The sequence below is a fragment of the Rhinoraja longicauda genome, chromosome 19, assembly GCF_053455715.1.
Source record: "Rhinoraja longicauda isolate Sanriku21f chromosome 19, sRhiLon1.1, whole genome shotgun sequence".
Taxonomy (NCBI): domain Eukaryota; kingdom Metazoa; phylum Chordata; class Chondrichthyes; order Rajiformes; family Arhynchobatidae; genus Rhinoraja; species Rhinoraja longicauda.
In genome coordinates, this window is record NC_135971.1 from 13,233,673 (window position 1) to 13,259,512 (window position 25,840).

At 52.6% G+C, this 25,840-nt stretch overlaps 1 protein-coding gene across 4 annotated transcripts in view; it reads left to right on the plus strand.

Moving 5' to 3' along the window:
* Positions 1 to 25,840, plus strand: part of LOC144603142 (large proline-rich protein BAG6-like) — a 96,416-nt gene that overhangs the window by 55,275 nt on the left and 15,301 nt on the right. For all 4 annotated transcript variants that reach the window (XM_078416299.1, XM_078416300.1, XM_078416301.1 and 1 more), the window contains 9 exons: positions 1,139 to 1,201; positions 2,906 to 3,010; positions 8,776 to 8,891; positions 9,073 to 9,223; positions 12,188 to 12,519; positions 14,188 to 14,533; positions 16,983 to 17,152; positions 19,170 to 19,223; positions 24,226 to 24,328. In XM_078416299.1, the coding sequence (XP_078272425.1) occupies positions 1,139 to 1,201; positions 2,906 to 3,010; positions 8,776 to 8,891; positions 9,073 to 9,223; positions 12,188 to 12,519; positions 14,188 to 14,533; positions 16,983 to 17,152; positions 19,170 to 19,223; positions 24,226 to 24,328 (1,440 nt within the window). The remainder of the gene's footprint in view (positions 1 to 1,138; positions 1,202 to 2,905; positions 3,011 to 8,775; positions 8,892 to 9,072; positions 9,224 to 12,187; positions 12,520 to 14,187; positions 14,534 to 16,982; positions 17,153 to 19,169; positions 19,224 to 24,225; positions 24,329 to 25,840) is intronic.

Below are 25,840 nucleotides of genomic sequence, written 5' to 3' on the forward strand. Positions count from 1 at the left end.
TATCGAAACGTATAAGATAATTAGGGGATTGGACACATTAGAGGCAGGAAACATGTTCCCAATGTTGGGGGAGTCCAGAACAAGGGGCCACAGTTTAAGAATAAGGGGTAGGCCATTTAGAACGGAGATGAGGAAGAACTTTTTCAGTCAGAGAGTGGTGAAGGTGTGGAATTCTCTGCCTCAGAAGGCAGTGGAGGCCAGTTCGTTGGATGCTTTCAAGAGAGAGCTGGATAGAGCTCTTAAGGATAGCGGAGTGAGGGGGTATGGGGAGAAGGCAGGAACGGGGTACTGATTGAGAGTGATCAGCCATGGTCGCATTGGATGGCGTTGCTGGCTCGAAGGGCTGAATGGCCTCCTCCTGCACCTATTGTCTATTTCGGAGATTCAGGGGAGAGAGAATCTGGAGATATAGAAAAATAGAAAATAGGTGCAGGAGGAGCCCATTTGGCCCTTCGAGCCAGCACCGCCATTCAATGTGATCACGGCTCACCATCCACAATCAGTAACCCGTGCCTGCCCTCTCCCCATATCCCTTGATTCCACTAGCCCCTAGAGCTCTATCTAACTCTCTTTTAAATTCATCCATTGATTTGGCCTCCACTGCCCTCTGTGGCAGAGAATTCCACAAATTCACAACAAATTCTCTGGGTGGAAAAGTTTTTTCTCACCTCAGTTCTAAATGGCCTCCCCTATAAACTTAGACTGTGTGGCATAAGAAAATAACTGCAGATGCTGGTGCAAAGACTGTGTGGCCCCTGGTTCTGGACTCCCCCAACGTTTAAAAAATATATATATATTTCAGATACAGCGCGGAAACAGGCCTTTTCGGCCCACCAAGTCCGCACCGCCCAGCGATCCCCGCACATTAACACTATCCTACACACACTAGGGACAATTTTTACATTTACCCAGTCAATTAACCTACATACCTGTACGTCTTTGGATTGTGGGAGGAAACCGAAGATCTCGGAGAAAACCCACGCAGGTCACGGGGAGAACGTACAAACTCCTTACAGTGCAGCACCCGTAGTCAGGATCGAACCTGAGTCTCTGGCGCTGCATTCGCTGTAAAGCAGCAACTCTACCTCTACGCTACCGTGCCGTTGATCCTAAAGCCTCTTTATTGATTCTCCGACAGATTCTGCCGCACCTGGGAATGTTTCTGCAACGGCGTCTTCTACAGCAGGGAGCACTGGACCAGGTACAGTCGCTGTGTGTTTTTAGTTTGGAGACGCAGTGGGGAAACAGGCCTCTCAGCCCGCCGAGTCCCCACCGACCGGCTTTCCCCGCTCTCAGGCGGCCACGGTGGCGCGGCGGCAGAGTTGCCGCCTTGCAGCGAATGCAGCGCCCGAGACCCGGGTTCCATCCCGACCACGGGTGCCGTCTGTACGGAGTTTGTACGTTCTCCCCGTGACCTGCGTGGGTTCTCTCCGAGATCTTCGGCTTCCTCCCACACTCCAAAGTTGGAGTCCGGAACCAGGGGTCACAGCTTAAGGATAAGGGGGAAGTCTTTTAGGACCGAGATGTGAAAACATTTCTTCACACAGAGAGTGGTGAGTCTGTGGAATTCTCTGCCACAGAAGGTAGTTGAGGCCAGTTCATTGGCTATATTTAAGAGGGAGTTCGATGTGGCCCTTGTGGCTAAAGGGATCAGGGGGTATGGAGAGAAGGCAGGTACAGGTTACTGAGCTAGATGATCAGCCATGATCATATTGAATGGCGGTGCAGGCTCGAAGGGCCGAATGGCCTACTCCTGCACCTATTTTCTATGTTTCTATGACGGGCAGGTTTGTAGGTTAATTGGCTTGGTAAACGTAAGAATTGTCCCTCGTTGGTGTAGGATGGTGTTAGTGTGCGGGGATAGCTGGTCAGCGCGGACCCGGTGGGCCGAAGGGCCTGTTTCTGCGCTGTATCTCTAAACTATCACACACACACACTGGGGACAATTTACACTTATACCAAGCCAATTAACCTACAAACCTGTACGTCTTTGGAGTGTGGAGGGAAACCGAAGATCTCGGAGAAAACCCACGCAGGTCACGGGGAGAACTTACAAACTCCGTAGTCGGGACTGAACACGGGTCTCCAGCGTTGTAAGGTAGCAACTCTACCGCTGCGCCACCGTGCCACCCTAAGTTAGCTCCAGGGGTTGTCGAGAAAGTGGGATGTGGGAGCACAATATGCAAGGATGATAGGGGATCTTATCGAAACATATAAGATTATTCAGAGATCGGACACGTTAGAGGCAGGAAACATGTTCCCGATGTTGGGGGAGTGCAGAACCAGGGGCCACACAGTTTAAGAATAAGGGGTAGACCATTCAGAATGGAGATGAGGAAAAACCTTTTCACCCAAAGAGTTGTGAATCTGTGGAATTCTCTGCCTCAGAAGGCAGTGGAGGCCAATTCTCTGGATGCATTCAAGAGAGAGCTAGATCGAGCTCTTAACGATAACGGAGTCAATAGACTTAAGAGCTCTATCCAGCTCTCTCTTGAATGCATTCAGAGAATTAGCCTCTACTGCCTTCTGAGGCAGAGAATTCCACAGATTCACAACTCTCTGACTGAAAAAGATTTCCCTCATCTCCGTTCTAAATGTCCCTCAATAGCAAGAATATCCTTCCTCAAATTTTGAGACCAAAACTGCACACAGTACTCCAGGTGCACAATCAGGCGGTGTGGGGAGAGGGCAGGAACGGGGTACTGATTGTGGATGATCAGCCATGATCACAGTGAATGGCGGTGCGTACAGGCTCGAAGGGCCGAGTGGCCTCCTCCTGCACTTATTGTCTTTGACTCTGCCGGGTAAGGCAGTGACCGTGCCTCTCCGGTGCGCTTGTTTGCATCTGTGTGGTTTACCCGCAACCTCTAACCCCCGTGTCTTTCTCTTTGCTCTTTCTTCTCAGGTGGGATGCCTCACATTCAGATCCCAGGGGTGTCCCCAGAGTTCCTGCAGACCATAATGCACCAGATTACCCAGCAAGCCATGGCCGCTGCCGGAGCAAGCACAGGTAGGGCCGGTCACAGCTCAACGTCTGCCGTTGGAAAGTTACCAGAGGGATTTTAATTTTTTTTAAGATTTAGAGATACAGCGCGGAAGCAGGCCCTTCGCCCGCACATTAACACTATCCTACACACACTGGGGACAATTTTTACATTTACCCAGTCAATTAACCTACATACCTGTACGTCTTTGGAGCGTGGGGGGAAACCGAAGATCTCGGAGAAAACTCACACAGGTCACGGGGAGAACGTACAAACTCCGTACAGACGGCGCCCGTAGTCAGGATCGAACCTGAGTCTCTGGCGCTGCATTCGCTGTAAGGGCCTGTTTCCGCGCTGTATCTCTAAACTAAAACTAAGTTAGACAGGTACGTGGATAGGAAAAAAAACTGCAGATGCTGGTTTAAATCCAGTGTTGCCGTGGTAATCTTTTAGGAGCCGGAACTGCTACTGGTGCCAGAGGGCCCGCTGTTAAATTCACCGCTCGTTAAAATTCCCCGCTGTTTATTTTGGTGTTTTATTTTTACAGAGGTGTCAGAGCGCCGCTCCTGTTAGCTCTGGCAGCACACTGCACTCCTGTTTAACTCGAAGGTGGACACAAAACGCCGGTGTAACTCAGCGGGTCAGGCAGCATCTCGGGAGAGAAGGAGTTGGGTGCATGGATAGACAATAGACAATAGGTGCAGGAGGAGGCCATTCGGCCCTTCCAGCCTGTACGCACCGCCATTCAACGTGATCATGGCTGATCATTCTCAATCAGTACCCCGTTCCTGCCCTCTCCCCATACCCCCTGACTCCGCTATCCTTAAGAGCTCTATCCAGCTCTCTCTTGAATGCATTCAGAGAATTGGCCTCCACTGCCTTCTGAGGCAGAGAATTCCACAGATTCACAACTCTCTGACTGAAAAAAGTTTTTCCTCGTCTCAGTTCTAAATGGCCTACCCCTTATTCTTAAACTGTGTGTGGCCCCTTGTTCTGGACTCCCCCAACATTGGGAACATGTTTCCTGCCTCTAACGTGTCCAACCCCTTAATAATCTTATACGTTTCGATAAGATCCCCTCTCACCCTTCTAAATTCCAGTGTATACAAGCCTAGTCGCTCCAGTCTTTCAACATATGACAGTCCCGCCATTCCGGGAATTAACCTAGTAAACCTACTGTAATGGCAGTTTCTTTACCATCTCAAAGTCCCACTTCGATAGCCATTACCACTCGGGGATGAAATGTAGTTTATAGCTTACGCACACGTCACACCCTGATATGACAAAACGAATCTTCAAACGTCCTTTCTTAATTAATTGGTTTTATTAAAGTAGCACGAGTCAAAGAGTAATTCATCACTTTCCGTACTTTATCAACTGTTTCTTCTTCAAACAATATCTTAGAAATCTTGCAGTTATTACCGTGTGGTTCTTACAAATATAGCTGGTGTGAGCGTATGGTACGAGAGCGGGTGTGGTAAAGATCTGTACGCTCACCATCCTCCGAGCCTAAACTGACCCACAACCTCTGTCGACACACTAGCCTCCCCCATCTAGACACTCCCCATTACGCATTAAGTCACACAAAGTCATCGGACAAAGTCAGCATGGATTTACAAAAGGCAAATCATGTCTGACGAATCTTATAGAATTTTTCGAGGATGTAACTAGTAGAGTGGATAAGGGAGAACCAGTCGATGTGTTATATCTGGACTTTCAGAAGGCCTTCGACAAGGTCCCACATAGGAGATTGGTGTACAAACTTAAAGCACACGGTATTGAGGGTTCAGTGTTGAGGTGGATAGAAAATTGGTTGGCGGACAGGAAGCAAAGAGTAGGAATAAACGGGTCCTTTTCGGAATGGCAGGCAGTGACTAGTGGGGTACCGCAAGGCTCAGTGCTGGGACCCCAGTTATTTACAGTGTATATTAATGATTTGGACGAGGGAATTGAATGCAACATCTCTAAGTTTGCGGATGACACGAAGCTGGGTGGCAGTGTTAGCTGCGAGGAAGATGCTAGGAGGCTGCAGAGTGACTTGGATAGATTAGGCGAGTGGGCAAATGCATGGCAGATGCAATATAATGTGGATAAATGTGAGGTTATCCACTTTGGCGGCAAGAACAGGAAAGCAGAGTATTACCTGAATGGTGAACGATTAGGAGGAGAAGGGGAGATGCAACGTGACCTGGGTGTCATGGTGCACCAGTCATTGAAAGCAAGCGTGCAGGTGCAGCAGGCAGTGAAGAAAGCGAATGGTATGTTGGCATTCATAGCAAGAGGATTTGAGTTTAGGAGCAGGGAGGTTCTACTGCAGTTGTACAGGGCCTTGGTGAGACTGCACCTGGAGTATTGTGTGCAGTTTTGGTCTCCTAATCTGAGGAAAGACGTTCTTGCCTTCGAGGGAGTACAGAGAAGGTTCACTAGATTGATCCCTGGGATGGCGGGACTTTCATATGAAGAAAGACTGGATAGACTGGGCTTGTACTCGCTGGAATTTAGAAGACTGAGGGGGGATCTTATAGAAACATATAAAATTCTTAAGGGGTTGGAGAGGCTAGATGCGGGAAGATTGTTCCCGATGTTGGGGGAGTCCAGAACCAGGGGTCACAGCTTATGGATAAGCTTTTAGGACCGAGATGAGAAAACATTTCTTCACACAGAGAGTGGTGAGTCTGTGGAATTCTCTGCCACAGGAGGTAGTTGAGGCCAGTTCATTGGCTATATTTAAGAGGGAGTTAGATGTGGCCCTTGTGGCTAAAGGGATCAGGGGGTATGGAGAGAAGGCAGGTACAGGTTACTGAGCTGGATGATCAGCCATGATCATATTGAATGGCGGTGCGTACAGGCTCGAAGGACCGAATGGCCTACTCCTGCACCTATTTTCTATTTTTCTATGTTTCTACACCCACAAGCAGGCAAAAAAGACATAAACTAGAAACATTAAAACATAGCCATAACACAATGACAATAACTGAATTAAGCATAAATGGCTCCTACACCTACGCTGCACAGGTTTGGAGGGACGTGGGCCAAATGCTGGCAGGCGGGACGTGTGCAGCTGGGACATGTGGGCAAGTTGGGTCGAAGTTGGGTCGAAGGGCCTGTTGTTTCCACTGTTGTATCGCCCTATGATAGGATATACATGCATTTAGATGGACTCTGGCTGGTCAGGGATGGTTGAGCATGGTTTTGAACGTGGGAGGTCGTGTCTCACGGATCTGAACGAGTTTTTATGAAGACGTGACCAAAAAGGTTGATGGGGGCAGAGTTGTAGATGTGGAATAGACAGGAGACTGGAATCATGGAAGGAAGCAGAGGGTGATGGTGGAAGGTTGCTTCTCGGACTGGAGACCTGTGACTAGTGGTGTTCCTCAGGATTCGGTGCTGGGCCCGTTACTATTTGTCATCTGCACCGATCAGCCGAAACATTATTGGTTTGGAGGGTTATGGACCAAGTGCAGGCAGGTGGGACTAGTGTAGTTGGGACACGTCGGCCGGTGTGGGCGAGTTGGGCCGATGGGGCCTGTTTCCACACCGTGCCAATCAGTGACGACTGAAAGCAGAACAATTAAATTCTTACCTGCAGCAGCGCGACACGTCTGAAAACGAGTGCTCACAGACAACACAAGAAATTTCAAAAGTTCAATGAGTTTTTAAAAAAACAACTCTGCCACTGTGCCGCCCTAACTAAGCTCCAGGGGTTCCAGAGAGTGGGACGTGGTTTGCAGGAACAGAAGCCGCAAATCTGTGTTGCATAATCCTGCAGGATGAGACAGGAAATAATTACTGGGCATGCTGGCATTTGTTGAGAAGCGGTGAGTGTTTTTTGTTCAAAAGCCACTTTGAGGGTTTGGACGTGAAGATTTATGCTTGGGTACAAATAAGAGACTAGGCCCATTTCCTGCATTTGGCATTGAGTGTCCCACCCAGGATCTCTCCATTGATTGCTTTTTAAAACCCTACCTTCAGTTTCTTCCCACACTCTAAAGACGCACAGGTTTGCAGGTTAATTGGTGTCTGTAAAATTGTAAATTGCCCCCAGTGTGTGTAACTAGGTTAATTCCCGGAATGGCGGGACTGTCGTATGTTGAAAGGCTGGAGCGATTGGGCTTGTATACACTAGAATTTAGAAGGATGAGGGGGGATCTTATTGAAACATATAAGATAATTAGGGGATTGGACACATTAGAGGCAGGAAACATGTTCCCAATGTTGGGGGAGTCCAGAACAAGGGGTCACAGTTTAAGAATAAGGGGTAGGCCATTTAGAACGGAGATGAAGGGCGGCACGGTAGCGCAGCGGTAGAGTTGCTGCTTTACAGCGAATGCAGCGCCGGAGACTCAGGTTCGATCCTGACTACGGGTGCTGCACTGTAAGGAGTTTGTACGTTCTCCCCGTGACCTACGTGGGTTTTCTCCGAGATCTTCAGTTTCCTCCCACACTCCAAAGACGTACAGGTATGTAGGTTAATTGGCTGGGTAAATGTAAAAATTGTCCCTAGTGGGTGTAGGATAGTGTTAGTGTACGGGGATCGCTGGGCGGCACGGACTTGGAGGGCCGAAAAGGCCTGTTTCCGGCTGTATATATATGATATGATATGATATGAGGAAGAACTTTTTCAGTCAGAGAGTGGTGAAGGTGTGGAATTCTCTGCCTCAGAGGGCAGTGGAGGCCAATTCGTTGGATGCTTTCAAGAGAGAGCTGGATAGAGCTCTTAAGGATAGCGGAGTGAGGGGGTATGGGGAGAAGGCAGGAACGGGGTACTGATTGAGAGTGATCAGCCATGATTGAAGGGCTGAATGGCCTACTCCTGCACCTATTGTCTATTGTCTATTGTGTATTGTGTGTGCAGGATGGTGTTAGTGTGCAGTGCTCAGGGTGGCGCAGCGGTAGAGTTGCCGCCTCACAGCGCCAGAGACCCGGGTTCGATCCCGACTGCGGGCGCTGTCTGTACGGAGTTTGTACGTTCTCCCCGTGACCCGCGTGTGTTTTTCTCCGAGGTCTTCGTTGCCTCCCACACTCCAAAGACGTACAGGTTTGTAGGTCAATTAGACAGTAGACAATAGGTGCAGGAGGAGGCCATTCGGCCCTTCGAGCCAGCACTGCCATTCCATGTGATCATGGCTGATCATTCACAATCAGTACCCCGTTCCTGCCTTCTCCCCATACCCCCTGACTCCGCTACCATTAAGAGCTCTAGCTCTCTCTTGAAAGCATCCAGAGAATTGGCCTCCAATTCTTTGGCTTGGTACAAGTGTGCGTTGTCCCTTGCGTGCGTATACGGTGGCGCAAATGTGCGGGGATCGCTGGGCGGCGCGGACTCGGTGGGCCGAAGGGCCTGTTTCCGCGCTGTATCACTAAACTAAAACTAAGCTTAGAGCGTTTTAATTCTCCTGTGCACTGATAACGGAACAGTGAAATTCTTACACGCTGCAGCTCAACAGGCCTGTAAACAACATAACACACAGATACTGCATAATTAAAAATACAATAAATTAATCATCTTAATACCAGGTGATTATAATAGTGTAAACAGCAAAAGAGTGTCGTGCAAACTGAATGGTCCTCTCACCGGCTGGAGTGCGGTCCTGACCTCCCGTCGTGCTGTGGGGTTTGGGTTTGTCGCTGGTCGTTGTGTGGGTGCTGTGGCGTCAGGCTGTCTGTGAAGGATATTGTGTGTGAAGGAGTGGGGTGGGGGTGTGTTACTGCTCGGGGTGAGACATCTTTGTCTGCGCACGTGAGACCCTGTGCTTCACCCCTTGCTCCTGTTGTGTGCGTTCCCCTGCAGGGCAGCCGGTGTCCGGGTTCCAGCCTTCCCCGGCCCGTGTGGTGATAACTAGGCCGCCCCCACCACCCCCACGGCAGACTCAACCGCCAGACGGGACACCGACGCAGGGGGCACAGGTAAGGCCAGAGCTCGGCGGGGTGATCAAGCTCCTGCATGTGTGGAGGGGGGGGGGGGGATCTCAGGGCTTGTCGAACCTCGTGCGGCTCGGAGCTCCCGACCGGTCCCAAAGCTGTACACTCGGCGGCAGCTGTTGTTGTTTTACTAACCGGCAGCTCGTGTTTCTCTCTTGCATTGCAGGTTCCTCCCGGCTCAGCTCCCACTCCCGCACCGGCCCCGGCTGCCCCTCCCGGCCCCACCTCCGCTGCGCCTCCCGCCCCAGGCCCAGCCACCCTGGCACAGATGATTACCGGGCTGGTCGGACAACTCCTCATGCAGCCTGTGGTGTTCGGTGAGTGGCTCAGTCCGCACGGTGCAGCTCTTGCCTCGCGCTCCGTCCGCCGTTTCGAGCTTCGTTTCTCTTGTCCACTGTCACCTCCAACCGAGGTACGGTGAAAAGCTTCTGTTTCGTGCTAACCAGTCAGTGAGATAGTTCCTCTGCCCCTCTCTTCCCCCCCCCCTCCTTCCCAGATCCTCTTCCCCCCCCCCTCATTCCCAGATCCTCTTCCCCCCCCCCCTTCCCAGATCCTCTTTCCCCCCCCCTCATTCCCAGATCCTCTCCCCCCCCCCTCATTCCCAGATCCTCTTCCCCCCCCCTCCTTCCCAGATCTCCCACTGTCTTCCTGTCTCCACCTATATCCTTCCTTTGTCCCGCCCCCTTCCCTGACATCAGTCTGAAGAAAGGTCTCGACCCGAAACGTCACCCGTTCCTTCTCTCCTGAGATGCTGCCTGACCCGCTGAGCATTTTGTGAATAAATATGAGACAACACAATACGTTCTTGATCAGCAGGAAAAAAACTGCAGGTGCTAGTTTCAATCGAAGGTGGACACAAAATGCTGGAGTAACTCAGCGGGTCAGGCAGCATCTCGGGAGAGAAGGAATGGGTGACGTTTCGGGTCGAGAACCTTCTTCAGACTGATGTCAGGGGAGGGGGTGGGGCGGGACAAAGATAGGATGTAGTCGGAGACTGGAAGACTAGTGGGAGAAATGGGAAGGGGGAGGGGATGGAGAGGGGAAAGCAGGGACTATCTGAAGTTGGAGAAGTCAATGTTCATGCCGCTGGGGTGTAAGCTGACCAAGCGAAATATGAGCTGCTGTTCCTCCAATTTGCGCTGGGCCTCACTCTGACAATGGAGGAGGCCCAGGACGGAAAGGTCAGACTGGGAGTGGGAGGGGGAGTTGAAGTGCTGAGCCACCGGGAGATCAGGTTGGTTGAGACGGACTGAGCGGAGGTGTTGAGCGAAACGATCGCCGCGCCTGCGCTCGGTCTCGCCGAAGTGGAGAAGTTGACACCTGGAACAGCGGACACAGTAGATGAGGTGGGAAGAGGTGCAGGTGAACCTCTGCCTCACCTGGAAAGACTGTCGGGGTCCTTGGATGGAGTCGAGGGGGGAGGTAAATGGACAGGTGTTGCATTTCCTGCGGTTGCAGGAGAAAGTGCCCGGGGAGGGGGTGGTTTGGGTGGGGAATCTGGTTTGGGAACAGGACAGGAAGGCTCTGCGGAGAGTCTGAACGCATTATGGGAACTACACTCGCCCCCCTGCAGGACCTATACATCAGGAGGTGCAGATCCAGAGCCAGCAACATTATGGGGGACCCCTACCACCCCAGCAACGGACTGTTCCAGCTGCTACGGTCAGGCAAACGCCTCCGCTGTCACGCTGTGAAAACAGAGAGGATGAGACAGAGTTTCTTCCCACAGGCCATCAGGACTGTTAACTCTCATATCACCAGGGACTCATTTAATTTACTGTATTCATTTATTGTTTGTGTTAAAAAAAAAATCTATTGTGTTTTGTAGTTTAGCACAATCCGCAGGCATTGCCACTTTCATTTCACTGCACATCGTGTATGTGTGTGTGACAACTTGACTGGACTTAACTTGGAAGGGATGAGTTGACCAGGGAGTTATGGAGGGAACGGTCTCTCTAGACGATGGCCGAGCCTGCGCTTGGTCTCGCCGACGTAGAGGAGTGGACAGGAGATGATAAACTAAATCTTGATTCTTGTAAACTGAACAATTGCGGTCAAATTGGAATGAAAACATAGGAGATTAGTGGGCAAAATTAGAGCGCATGGTATTGGGGGTAGGGTACTGACATGGATAGAAAATTGGTTGACAGACGGAAAGCAAAGAGTGGGGATAAATGGGTCCCTTTCAGAATGGTAGGCAGTGACCAGTGGGGTACCGCAAGGCTCGGTGCTGGGACCGCAGCTATTTACAATATACATTATAATGACTTGGATGAATGGATTTAAAGTACCATTCGCAAATTTGCAGATATTACAAAGATGGGTGGCAGCGTGAACTGAAAGGAAGATGCTATGAGGTTGCAGGGTGACTTGGACAGGTTGTGTGAGTGGGCGGATGCATGGCAGGTGGATAAATGTGAGGTTATCCACTTTGGTGGTAAGAATAAGAAGGCAGATTATTATCTGAATGGTGTCAAATTAGGAAAAGGGGACGTACAACGAGACCTGGGTGTCCTAGTGCATCAGTCACCAAAAGGAAGCATGCAGGTACAGCAGGCAGTGAAGAAAGCCAATGGAATGTTGGCCTTCATAACAAGAGGAGTTGAGTATAGGAGCAAAGAGGTCCTTCTACAGTTGTACCGGGCCCTGGTGAGACCGCACCTGGAGTACTGTGTGCAGTTTTGGTCTCCAAATTTGAGGAAGTACATTCTTGCTATTCAGGGCGTGCAACGTAGGTTTACTAGGTTAATTCCCGGAAAGGCGGGACTGTCGTATGTTGAAAGACTGGAGCGACTAGGCTTGTATACACTGGAATTTAGAAGGATGAGAGGGGATCTTATAGAAACATATAGAAACATATATAAGATTATTAAGGGATGGGACACGTTAGAGGCAGGAAACATGTTCCCAATGTTGGGGGAGTCCAGATCCAGGGGCCACAGTTTAAGAATAAGGGGTAGGTCATTTAGAATGGAGATGAGGAGAATCTTTTTCAGTCAGAGAGTTGTGAATCTGGAATTCTCTGCCTCAGAAGGCAGTGGGGGCCAATTCTCTGAATGCATTCAAGAGAGAGCTGGATAGAGCTCTTAAGGATAGCGGAGTCAGGGGGTACGGGGAGAAGGCAGGAACGGGCTACTGATTGAGAATGATCAGCCATGATCACATTGAATGGCGGTGCTGGCTCGAGGGGCTGAATGGCCTCCTCCTGCACCTGTTGTGTGTTGTCTATGACGCTAACCTTGCCTCTCCTTTCCCTGCCCGCTCTCTCTCTCTCTCTGCAGCCCAGCCCACCACAGCGAGCAGCACCACTGTCACGGCCGCCGACGGCAGCTTCACCACCACCACCCGCACCACCTCCAGCTCCACGTCCAGCTCCACCTCCAGCTCCACCGGGACCTCTGCCACCGCCACGGCCGAGCCCGGCCCCGGCCCCCAGCCCCCCGGCCCCCAGCCCCCTGGCCAGCCCGACGTGCAGCTCTCCCAGCTGCTGGGCACCCTGCTGGGGGCTGCGGGCACCAACGTGGGCGGAGTGGCCAGCGTGGGCTCGCCCACCATCACCGTCACCCTGCCGGGGATGCCGGCCTTCGTGCAGGGCATGACCGAGTTCCTGCAGGTGAGTGCGGCGCAGGTAGTGTCAGTGTGCGGGGATCGCTGGTCGGCGCCGACCCGGTGGGCCGAAAAGGACCTGTTTCCACACTGTATCTCTAAATTCTTAAGGGTCTTGACCGGAAACGCCGCACGTTCCTTCTCCCCAGAGGCGCTGCCTGACCCGCTGAGTTGCTCCAGCATTTTGTGTCTTATCTTCGATTTAAACCAACTCTAACGTGTCCAACCCCTTAATAATCTTATACGTTGTTTCCTAAACTGAACTAATTTGAGGAAGGACGTCCTTGCTATTGAGGCAGTGCACCAGGACCGGGGGCCGTTCAGCCCATCCAGTCCGCACTGTGCCATTCAACCGTAGCTGCGAAGCAAGCAACTGCAGATGCTGCTTCATCGAAACGTATAAGATTATTAAGGGGTTGGACACGTTAGAGGCAGGAAACATGTTCCCAATGTTGGGGGAGTCCAGAACCAGGGGCCACACACAGTTTAAGAATAAGGGGTAGGCCATTTAGAACGGAGATGAGGAAAGACTTTTTTAGTCAGAGAGTTGTGAATCTGTGGAATTCTCTGCCTCAGAGGGAAGTGGAGGCCAATTCTCTGAATGCATTCAAGAAAGAGCTGGATAGAGCTCTTAAGGATAGCGGAGTGAGGGGGTATGGGGAGAAGGCAGGAACGGGGTACTGATTGAGAATGATCAGCCATGATCACATTGAATGGCGGTGCTGGCTCGAAGGGCCGAATGGCCTCCTCCTGCACCTATTGTCTATTGTCTATAAACCGAAGAGAGACACAAAAATCTGAAGCGACCTTCATGTATCTCGCGTTTTTATGACTGTTGGCAGATCAATTTCCCACCTGCGATAAATAAAGTTCTATCGATATCCCACCAGTCTTCCTGTCTCCGTCTATATCCTGGGCGGATGGGGAGAAGGCAGGAACGGGGTACTGATTGAGAATGATCAGCCATGATCACATTGAATGGCGGTGCTGGCTCGAAGGGCCGAATGGCCTACTCCTGCACCTATTGTCTATTGTCTATTGTCACCTATCCATGTTCTCCACAGATGCTGCCCGACCCGCTGTGTTACTCCAGCATTTTGTGTCCACCTTCGATACGATAGAACTTTATTTATCCCAGGAGGGAAATTGATCTGCCAAAAGTCATTAAAAAAAATAACTGGGCGGTCACGGTGGCGAGGCGGTAGAGTTGCCGCCTTACAGCGAATGCAGCGCCGGAGACCCGGGTTCCATCCCGACTACGGGCGCCGTCTGTACGGAGTTTGCACGTTCTCTCCGTGACCCGCGTGGGTTTTCTCCGAGATCTTGGGTTTCCTCCCACACTCCAAAGACGTGCGGGTTCGTAGGTTAATCGGCTCGGTAAATGTAAACATTGTCCCCAGTGGGTGTGTGGGTGTAGGATAGTGTTAGTGCGCGGGGATCGCTGGGCCCGGTGGGCCGAAGGGCCTGTTTCCGCGCTGTGTCTCTAAACTAAACTTAAAAACCCAGATTACAAAATATGAGTTAATCCGTCGTCGTGTGTCTGCCTTCGATTTTAATCAGCATGCGCGCGGTTTTTGTCCGGTCAGTCTAGGCCACGACACAAGGGTGGGGAGTTTTGAAGTTTGATAACCACCTACTTGCAGATTAACTCTTTGGGGGCTTCTTCTCCCGCCAGGCGGCGCAGGGAGCGTCGACAATCCCACCGGGCACGGCCCAGCCCGCCGCAGCCCAGACCGCCGCAGCCCAGCCCGCCGCGGCCCAGACGACGGTCCCTCCTCAGGCCCCGCCGACGGCGGCTTCCCATGCACAGCCGCCGCCGCCAGCGCCCAGCCAGGACCGGCAGCAGTCGGGGGCTGACACCCTGACGCCAGAGTTCTTCACCAGCGTGGTCCAGGGCGTCCTGTCCTCCATGATGGGCTCGCTGCACGCCCAGCAGGGCAGCACCGAGAGCATCGCCGACTTCATCCAGAGGCTCAGCGGCACCAGCAACATCTTCGAGCCCGGCGCCGACGGGGCGATCGGTGAGTCACGGCCCCGAAAGATCCGACCGACCGCGCGGGGCGCTGGTTCCCATCCAACGGCCTCCTCCTGCACCTAATGTCTATTGAATGTACCTGTCTAAATGTTTCTGCAGTTGTACAGGGCCCTAGTGAGACCGCACCTGGAGTACTGTGTGCAGTTTTGGTCTCCAAATTTGAGGAAGGATATTCTTGCTATTGAGGGCTTGCAGCGTAGGTTTCCCAGGTTAATTCCCGGAATGGCGGGACTGTCGTATGTTGAAAGACTGGAGCGACTAGGCTTGTATACGCTGGAATTTAGAAGGATGAGAGGGGATCTTATCGAAACGTATAAGATTACTAAGGGGTTGGACACGTTAGAGGCAGGAAACATGTTCCCGATGTTGGGGGGGTCCAGAACCAAGGGCCACACACAGTTTAAGAATAAGGGGTAGGCCATTTAGAACGGAGACGAGGAAAACCTTTTTCAGTCAGAGAGTTGTGAATCTGTGGAATTCTCTGCCTCAGAAGGCAGTGGAGGCCAATTCTCTGAATGCATTCAAGAGAGAGCTAGATAGAGCTCTTAAGGATAGCGGAGTCAGGGGGTATGGGGAGAAGGCAGGAACGGGGTACTGATTGAGAATGATCAGCATGATCGCATTGAATGGCGGTGCTGGTTCGAAGGGCCGAATGGCCTCCTCCTGCACGTATTGTCTATTGAATGGCGGTGCTGGTTCGAAGGGCCAAAAGGCCTACTCCTGCACGTATTGTCTATTGTCGAAGGAGGGTCTCGACTGGAAACGTCACCCATTCCTTCTCCCCAGAGACGCCCCCTATCCCGCACAGATACTCTGGCGTCTCTGGGGAGAGGGAATGGGTGACGTTTCCAGTCGAGACCCTTCTTCGACAATAGACAATACGTGCAGGAGAAGGCCATTCGGCCCTTCGAGCCAGCACCGCCATTCAATAGACAAGAGAATAGGTGCAGGAGAAGGCCATTTGGCCCATCGAGCCAGCACCGCCATTCAATAAATAACAGGTGCAGGAATAGGCCATTCGGCCCTTTGAGCCAGCACCGCCATTCAATAGACAATAGAGAATACGTGCAGGAGGAGGCCATTCAGCCCTTCGAGCCAGCACCGTCATTCAACGTGATCATGGCTGATCATTCTCAATCAGTACCCCGTTCCTGCCTTCTACCCATACCCCCTGACTCCGCTATCCTTAAGAGCTCTATCTAGCTCTCTCTTGAAAGCATTCAGAGAATTGGCCTCCACTGCCTTCTGAGACAGAGAATTCCACAGATTCACAACTCTCTGACTGAAAAAGTTTTTCCTCATCTCAGTTCTAAATGGCCGACCCCTTATTCTTAAACTGTGGTCCCTTGTTCTGGATTCATAGGTTGTAGGAGCAGAATTAAGCCATTTGCCCATCAAGTCCACTCCGCCGTTCAATCATTGCTGATCTATCTCTCCCTCCTAACCCCATTCTCCTGCCTTCTCCCCATAACCCCTGACACCCGCACTGATCAACAATCTATCCATCTCTGCCTTAAAATTATCCACTGACTTGTGGCCTCCACAGCTTTCTGTTGGCAAAGAATCCCACAGATTCACCACCCTCTGATTAAAGAAATTCCTCCTCATCTCCTTCCTAAAAGAACGTCCTTTAATTCTGAGGCCCGTGACCTCTGGTCTTAGACTCTCCCACTAGTGGAAACATCCTCTCCACATCCACTCTATCCAGGCCGCTCACTATTGAATGATAAGCCATGATCACATTGAATGGCGGTGCTGGCTCGAAGGGCCGAATGGCCTCCTCCTGCACCTATTGTCTATTGTCTATTCTGCACGTTTCAATGAGATCCCCCCCCTCATCTTTCTAAACTCCAGCGAGTACAGGCCCAGTGCCGACGAACGCTCATCGTACGTTAACCCACTCATTCCTGGGATCGTTCTGGTAAACCCCCTCTGGACCCTCTCCAGAGCCAGCACACCCTTCCTCAGATATGGGGCTCAGAATCGCTGACAACACTCCCAACTTTGGCCTGTCCAGCGCCTTATAGAGCCTCAGCATTACATCCCTGTGACCAAAAAACTAAACGGAACTGCTGTTTTTTAATGTGCCGGAAGGAACTGCAGGCGCCGGTTTAAACCGAAGACAGGCACAATGCGCTGGAGTAACTCAGCGGGTCGGGCAGCGTCTCTGGAGAGAAGGAACGGGCGACGTTTCTGGTCGTGACCCTTCTTCAGACTGAAGACCCGAAACGTCGCCAGTTCCTTCTCTCCAGAGTTGCTGCCTGACAGGCTGAGTTACTCCGTCGTTTTGTGTCCATCTGTTGTCTTTTAGTCGTGCTGGGTCTCGCTCGTCCGTGGCCACGTGCTCCCTGCTCCGTCACCGCTCGGCCTCGTGCGTGTTTCCGCGCCCGCCTCTCTCTCTAAACGAGCCGCTCCCTCTTCCCCCCCCTCGCTAGGGTTCTTCGGGGACCTCCTGTCGCTCATCTGCCAGAACTTCTCCATGGTGGACATGATCATGCTCCTGCACGGGCAGTTCCAACCTCTGCAACGCATCCAGCCCCAGCTCCACCGCTTCTTCCAGCAACACTACCTCAACAACAGGGAGCCTACAGCGCACAACATCCAGGTGAGCACAGGCCCTCCCTCCCTGTCCCCCTCCCTCCCTCCCTGTCCCCCTCCCTCCCTCCCTGTCCCCCTCCCTCCCTCCCTGTCCCCCTCCCTCCCTCCCTGTCCCCCTCCCTCCCTCCCAGCAGCACCACCTCAACAACCAGGATCCCACCCCGCACAACATCCAGGTAAGCACTCGCCCGCCATCCCTGTCCCCCTCCCTCCCTCCCTGTCCCCCTCCCTCCCTCCCAGCAGCACCACCTCAACAACCAGGATCCCACCCCGCACAACATCCAGGTAAGCACTCGCCCGCCATCCCTGTCCCACTCCCCCCCCCTCCCTCCCCCTCTGCCCCCTCTGCCCCCTCTCTCTCCCTCTCCCACTCCCTCCCTCCCTACCCCCTCCTTCCCCCTCCCTCTCTCCCTCCGTCTCCCACTCCCTTTCTCCCTCCCCCCTTCCCACTCACTGCTTCCCTTCCCCCTCCCTCTCTCCTCCCCCCCTCCCACCCCACCCTCCCTCCCTCCCCCTCCCTTCCTCCCTCTCTCTCTACCACTCCCTCCCCCTCCATCCCTCCCCCTCCATCCCCCTCTCTCCTCCCCCTTCATCCCCCTCTCTCTCTCTCTCTCTCTCCCTCCCTCCCTCTCTCTCCCTCCTTCCCTCCCTCCTGCCTCACTCTCTCTCTCCCTCTCCCCATCCTCTGCTGCCTGCCCACCCTGCTCCGTCTCCCTCCCCTCCACCACCCTGCTTCAATGTCTGACAGCGGCTAATCTCAGAATCACCCACAGGTTGGAATCTTATTTGAGCTTCAGCTGAGTTAATGAGCTACTGGGTGCCAGCTCTGTGCTGTAATGTAATGGTGGGCTCAGGAGGCTTATACACCCATCAGCCAAAACATTATCACCACTGCCAGGCGAAGTGAGTAACATTGGTTATCTTGTTACAATGGCACCTGTCGAGGGGTGGGATATATTAGGCAGCAAGTGAACAGTCAGTTCTTGAAGTTGACGTGTTGGATGCAGGAGAAATGGGCAGGAGTAAAGACCTGAGCCACTTTGACAAGGGCCAAGTTGTTGTGGCCAGATGACTGGGTCAGAGCATCTCTGAAACGGCAAGGCTTGTGGGATGCTCCCGGTCAGCAGTGGTGAGTACCGACCGACAGTGGTCCGAGGAGGGCAAAACCCACAAACCGGCGACAGACAGGGTGTTGGGCGCACAAGGCTCATCGATGCGCGAGGGCAACGAAGGCGATCCTGTCTGGTCCGAACCGACAGAAGGTCGACTGTGGCACAAGTCACAGGAAAATGTTAATGGTGGTGACGGGAGGAATGTGTCACAATACACAGTGCATCGCACCCTGCTGCGTATGGGGCTGCACACGGAGGACCAGCAGCATGTTAGGCGGGTGGGCAGAATGTTTTGGGTCATCGGGTCATAATGTTTTGGCTGATCGGTGTATATTAAATAGAAAGTAGCAGACTCATGTAATCGAGGGTCTCGACCACGATACGTCACCCATTCCTTCTCTCCAGAGATGCTGCCTGTCCCGCTGAGTTACTCCAGCACTTTGTGTCTATCGAGGGACTTGGCCAGCCTATGTCTCGAACTAAGCCAAGTGGACCCGTTGGGCCCAAACCTCTCCTGCATTAGTGCAGCACCCTCTCCCCTCCCCCTCCCCTCCCCCCTTCTCCCTCTCTCCTCCCTCCCCTTCCCCCCCCCCCCACTCCATCCCCCTCATCCTCCACCCCTCCCCCTCCCTCTCTAGGAGATAGATTTAAACTTCAAAATGTGAATAACTTTAAAAATATGACACCAATTTCAATGAAGCTTCTTCCATTAGCACCAAAGGGACGACGGTGAGTAAGGTGGGCCTAAAATTGTCCCGCTATCGCGCACCGTTTTGGCTGTAGCTCAGGAACAAACAAACAAACAAACGGGAGTTTTAGTATACAGATAATGAATACTCTGGGGTTGCGTTGCAGGGTGGAATCTAAATATGGAGATCAGTGTTCATGAAACCTCCTCTCTTTTTTCTTCAGGCATCAACTGACATCCTGATATCTGGTTTGGAGGAATACATCCGTGAAAGTTTTGTAAGTATTTAAGAACCAACCGCAGCAGGCGTGCAGTCACGGGGTGGCGCGGCGGTAGAGTTGCTGCCTCGCAGTGCTTACAGCGCCGGAGACCCGGGTTCCATCCCGACCACGGGTGCTGTCTGTACGGAGTTTGTACGTTCTCCCCGTGACCTGCGTCGGTTTTCTCCAAGATCTTCGGTTTCAATAGACAATAGACAATAGGTGCAGGAGGAGGCCATTCGGCCCTTCGAGCCAGCACCACCATTCAATGTGATCATGGCTGATCATTCTAAATCAGTACCCCGTTCCTGCCTTCTCTCCATACCCCCTGACTCCGCTATCCTTAAGAGCTCTATCTAGCTCTCTCTTGAATGCATTCAGAGAATTGGCCTCCACTGCCTTCTGAGGCAAAGAATCCCACAGATTCACAACTCTCTGACATAGGGCATCTCTGTGTGGAATCTTATCGAAACATATAAGATTATTAAGGGGTTGGACACGTTAGAGGCAGGAAACATGTTCCCAATGTCGGGGGAGTCCAGAACCAGGGGCCACACACAGTTTAAGAATAAGGGGTCGGTCATTTAGAACGGAGATGAGGAAAAACTTTTTCAGTCAGAGTTGTAAATCTGTGGAATTCACTGAGTTTTTCCTCATTTCCGTTCTAAATGGCCTACCCCTTATTCTTAAACTGTGGCCCCTTGTTCTGGACTCCCCCAACATTGGGAACATGTTTCCTGCCTCTAACGTGTCCAACCCCTTAATAACCTTATATGTTTCTATAAGATGTCCTCTCATCCTTCTAAAATCCCTCTCATCCTCCCGCACTCCAAAGACGTGCAGGTTTGTAGGTTAATTGGCTTGGTAAATGTTTTTTTTTAAATGTCCGCAGTGGGTGTAGGATAGTGTTAGTGTGCGGGGATCGCTGGTCGGCGCGGACCCGGTGGGCCGAAGGGGCCTGTTTCCGCGCTGTGTCTCTAAACTAAGTGGGTGAGAGGTGGTCATTGGCCCATGATGTGAGGCCAGCCAATTCTCGTGGCCTGGAGGTGGGTCGAGAGTGTGGGTTGTAGAGCATTATGAACGCACCATCTACTCCGGCGGGCCGCGGCGGTGGGAACTCACCCAGCTGCTGGAGCATCTTGTCGCAAGATGGAGTGCTTGGCGTGCGTCAGGTTGAGGGGCTTGCTGCGAGCTGGCGCCAGGGTCCTGCCCGGGGTGCCCACCACAACGTGTGCGGGCAGTCCTTCCACAGCAACTCTTCGTCCTTCACGATGGCCAGCCCTCCGAGAAACACAGCCACCTGCCCTCCAGTTTAGCTCCGCTTAGTTTCGTCTGTTAGACAAGTCAAGTCAAGTTTATTTGTCACGTACACATACACGATGTGCAGTGAAATGAAAGTGGCAACGCCTGCGGATTGTGCACAAAAAAAATTACAGTTACAGCATATAAATAAAGTTAATTTGAGGAAGGATATTCTTGCTATGGAGGGCGTGCAGCGTAGGTTCACTAGGTTAATTCCCGGAATAGCGGGACTGTCGTATGTTGAAAGGCTGGAGCGATTGGGCTTGTATACACTGGAATTTAGAAGGATGAGGGGGGATCTTATTGAAACATATAAGATAATTAGGGGATTGGACACATTAGAGGCAGGAAACATGTTCCCAATGTTGGGGGAGTCCAGAACAAGGGGCCACAGTTTAAGAATAAGGGGTAGGCCATTTAGAACGGAGATGAGGAAGAACTTTTTCAGTCAGAGAGTGGTGAAGGTGTGGAATTCTCTGCCTCAGAAGGCAGTGGAGGCCAGTTCGTTGGATGCTTTCAAGAGAGAGCTGGATAGAGCTCTTAAGGATAGCGGAGTGAGGGGGTATGGGGAGAAGGCAGGAACGGGGTACTGATTGAGAGTGATCAGCCATGATCGCATTGAATGGCGGTGCTGGCTCGAAGGGCTGAATGGCCTCCTGCACCTATTGTCTATTGTCTATTGTCTATTAATACAGAGAAGACACAATTTAGTCCCTGGTGATATGAGAGTTAACAGTCCTGATGGCCTGTGGGAAGAAACTCCGTCTCATCCTCTCTGTTTTCACAGCGTGACAGCGGAGGCGTTTGCCTGACCTTAACAGCTGGAACAGTCCGTTGCTGGGGTGGTAGTGGTCCCCCATAATGTTGCTGGCTCTGGATCTGCACCTCCTGATGTATAGGTTCTGCAGGGGGACGAGTGTAGTTCCCATGGTGCGTTCTGCCGAACGCACTACTCTCTGCAGGGCCATCCTGTCCTGGGCAGAGCTGTTCCCAAACCAGACTGTGATGTTCCCGGACAGGATGCTCTCTACAGTCCCAGAGTAGAAGCAATGAAAGATCCTCAGAGACACTCTGAATTTCCTCAACTGTCTGAGGTGGTAAAGGCGCTGCTTTGCCTTACCCACTAGTGCGGCAATGTGCGTTGCCCACGTCAGATCCTCTGTGATGTGGACTCCCAGGTATTTAAAACTGCTCACCCTATCCACAGTAGACCCATTTATCTCCAGTGGCGTGTACGTCCTCGGATGTTGAGCCCTTCGAAAGTCCACAATCAGCTCCTTAGTTTTAGTGACATTCAAGAGGAGGCTATTGTCCTGACACCAGAGTGCCAGATTAGCCACCTCCTCCCGGTAGGGTAGGCCTTCTCATCGTTGTTGGAGATCCGGCCCACCACCACAGTGTCATCAGCAAACTTGATGATGGAGTTTGAGCTGAACCTGGCCACACAGTCATGTGTGTACAGGGAGTACAGTAGGGGGCTAAGGACGCAACCCTGGGGGATCCTATGTTCAGGGTGAGGGAGCTAGATGTGTGTTCCCCCATCCTGGCCACTAGTTTCTCCAACCTGTTTCAAGCACGCGGTGGTCCAGCCCCTACTGAAAAAACCTAACCTAGACCCCACCTTGCCTAGCAACTACAGACCCATTTCCAAACTGCCATTCCTGTCAAAAGTCCTTGAAAAGGCAATTCTAAACCAATTAGTGCCCTACCTACACCAATACACCATCCTGGAAAGTTTCCAGTCAGGTTTCAGAGCCCACCACAGCACAGAGTCTGCCTTGTTGAAGGTACACAACGACCTGCTTCTCGCCATCGACACCGGCGACTGTGCAATCCTGCTCCTTCTCGACCTCAGCGCAGCGTTCAATACAGTGGACCACACCATCCTTATTGACCGTCTCCGGTACGCGGTTGGCATTGATGGCACTGCCCTGAGCTGGTTCGCTTCCTACCTCAAAGATAGGAGTTTCGCCATCAACATAGGCAATTATTCAACTTCTCCAGCTAGCCTCTCCTGCGGAGTTCCACAAGGCTCCATCCTAGGCCCCATTCTCTTCTCTCTATACATGCTCCCCCTTGGCCAAATCATTCAAAGGCACGGCATTTCTTTCCACTGCTATGCCGATGACACTCAGCTTTACCTCCCCCTGAAATCCAACAACCAGTCAAATTTAAACAGCCTCTTACACTGCCTTGAGGACATAAAATGTTGGATGGCACAGAACTTCCTCCAATTAAACGAGAGCAAGTCTGAGGTCATCCTATTCGGCCCCCCCCGACTCCATCAAATCGATAGCAGGCAGTCTTGGAAGTCTATCCTGCCTAGTCAAACCGCATGTCAAAAACCTCGGCATGATATTTGACTCTGCATTAAAATTTGATAAGCAAGTCAACGCTGTGGTAAAAGCCAGCTTCTTCCAACTTCGAACCATAGCTAAAATCAAACCTTTCCTCCAATTCGACGACACAGAAAAAATCATTCACGCTTTCATTTCCTCCCGCCTAGACTAATGCAACTCCCTATACACTGGGATCAGCCATTCTTCCCTGTCCCGCCTGCAACTGGTCCAAAACGCCGCAGCGAGACTCCTGACGGGTACCCGTAAAAGGGACCACATCACCCCGATTCTGGCCTCTCTCCACTGGCTCCCTGTACGGTACAGAATCAACTTCAAGCTCCTCCTATTCACGTATAAAGCCCTAAATGGACACTCCCCCCCCCCTACATCAAAAATCTTCTAACCCACCTCTCTAACTCCAGGTCCCTCAGGTCGGCCGACTTGGGGCTACTCACTATCCCGCGGTCTAGGCTTAAGCTCAGGGGTGACCGCGCTTTTGCGGTTGCAGCTCCTAGACTGTGGAACAGCATCCCTCTCCCCATCAGAACTGCCCCCTCCATCGACTCCTTCAAGTCCAGGCTCAAAACCTATTTCTACTCCCTAGCGTTTGAGGCTCATTGAGGAGGCGCTGTGAACTGTTTGCATGCTACTGTATGTTTCATGTTTTTCCTTAGTACCTAATCAGATGTACAGCACTTTGGTCAACGTGGGTTGTTTTTAAATGTGCTATACAAATAAAATTGACTTGACTTGACTTGACTTGGGGCCTGGCGGTGAGAAAGTCCTGGACCCAGGCACACAGGGAGTGTTAAGCCCCAGTTCCAGCAGCTTCTCAGCCAGTCTGCTGGGGACTATTGTGTTGAATGCTGAACTAAACCAACAGGCAATAGGTGCAGGAGGAGGCCATTCGGCCCTTCGAGCCAGCACCGCCATTCATTTGTGATCGCGGCTGATCGTCCACAATCAGTAACCCGTGCCTGCCTTCTCCCCATACCCCTTCATTCCACTAGCCCCCAGAGCTCGATCTAACTCTCTTTTAAATCCACCCAGTGAATCGTCCTCCACTGCCCTCTGTGGCAGAGAATTCCACAAATTCACAACAAATTCTCTGGGGGGGAAAATGTTTTTTTTTCTCACTTCGGTTTTAAACGGCCTCCCCTTTTTTTTATCGGTTCTTGGTCCTTCGAAATATTCCAAATGGGATTTAAACCGGAGGTGGCGGTTGTTTGATGTGGTGTTCCGCACAGGTCCGGTATAAACTGGAAGGTCCAGTATAAACTGGAAGGTCCAGTATAAACTGGAAGGTCCGGTGTAAACGGGAGGTTCTCTCTCAGTGGTTGAGGCTGCTTGACCGTGTGTTTTCCTGTTGTCCTGCCCAGGCGTCGGTGGCGGTGCGAGACGACGTGGACATCACGAGGACCAACCTCGACTTCCTGCGGGAGCAGTTCAACCGGATAGCCACCCACATCCTCCAGTGCACTGGTAACTTCCGCCTCAAGTTCTGCCGTCTTCACTCCCCGGTTCATGAGTCCCCTCCACGTCTGCGAGACCGAGCGCAGGCTCGGCGACCGATTCGCCCAACGCCTCCGCTCAGTCCGCCTCAGCCCGCCTGATCTCCCGGTGGCTCAGCACTTCAACTTCCCCCTCCCACTCCCAGCCTGACCTCTCTGTTCTGGGCCTCCTCCATTGTCAGAGTGAGGCCCAGCGCAAATTGGAGGAACAGCAGCTCATATTTCGCTATTGAGGTGGGGGGGGGGGGTGAAGTCTGAAGAAGGGTCTCGACCCGAAACGTCACCCATTCCCTCTCCCCTAGATGCTGCCTGACCCGCTGAGTTACTCCAGCATTTTCGTGATACCTTCGATTTGCACCAGCGTCTGCAGTTATTTTCCTACTCGTATTTCGCTTGGGTAGCTTACACCCCAGCGTTATGAACATTGACCTCTCCAACTTCAGATAGTCCCCGCTTCCCTCTCTCTCTCTCCATCCCCTCCCCCTTCCCAGTTCTCCCGCCAGTCTTCCCGCCTCTGACTGCATCCTATCACTGTCCCTCCCCCCGACACCAGTCTGAAGAAGGGTCTCGACCCGAAACGTCACCCGTTCCCTCTCTCCCAGATGCTGCCCGTCCCGCCGAGTTACTCCAGCATTTTGTGTCCGCCTTCTCGGAGCAGAGTTGGGCCGTTCGGCCCATCGAGTCTGCTCCGCCTTTCGAGCGGCGCAGCGGGTAGAACAGCTGCTGCCACCTCACGGCGCCAGAGACCCGGCTTTGACCTCACGAGTTTGCACGTTCTCCCCGTGACCCGCGTGGCGTTGTCTCCGTCCGGGTGCTCCGGTTTCCTCCTGCACTCCACACGCGTGCAGGTTGGTCGGTTAATTGGCTTCTTGTGTAAAATTGCCCCCCTCCCTCCCTCCCTCCCTCCCTCCCCGTGTGCAGGGAGTGGATGCAGAAGTGTACAGGGCATCGGTGGTCAGCGTGGACCTGGGGGCTCAAAGCCCCTCTAGCCCCTGTGGAGTCAACGGCAGCCTGTGGACGGCTTGACCCAGTGACGATCCACTCCATCACCTGCTCATTTGTGACCTCCCACCACTTACCGATGCTCTCTCTCTCTCTCTCCCCCCCCCCTCTCTCTCTCCCCTCACTCTCTCTTGTCCCCCCACTCTATCCCCCTTCTCTCTCTCTCTCCCCCCATCTCTCACCCCCCTCTCTCTCCCCCTCTCTTTCCCCCCCTCTCTCACACCCTCTCTCACACCCTCTCTCACCCCCTCTCCCCCCCTCTCTCTCCCCCTCTCTCTCCCCCCTCGCTCTCCCCATCTCTCTCCCCCCTCTCACTCTCTCTTCCCTCTCTCTCTCCCCCCCTTCTCTCCCCACCCCCCTCTCTCTCCCCCTCTCTCTCTCTCTCCCCCTCCCTCTCCCCCTCCCTCTCTTTCCGCCCTCTTCTCTCCCCCTCCCTCTCGCCCCCTCTCTCTCTCCCCCCCTGCCCTCTCCCTCCCTCGCT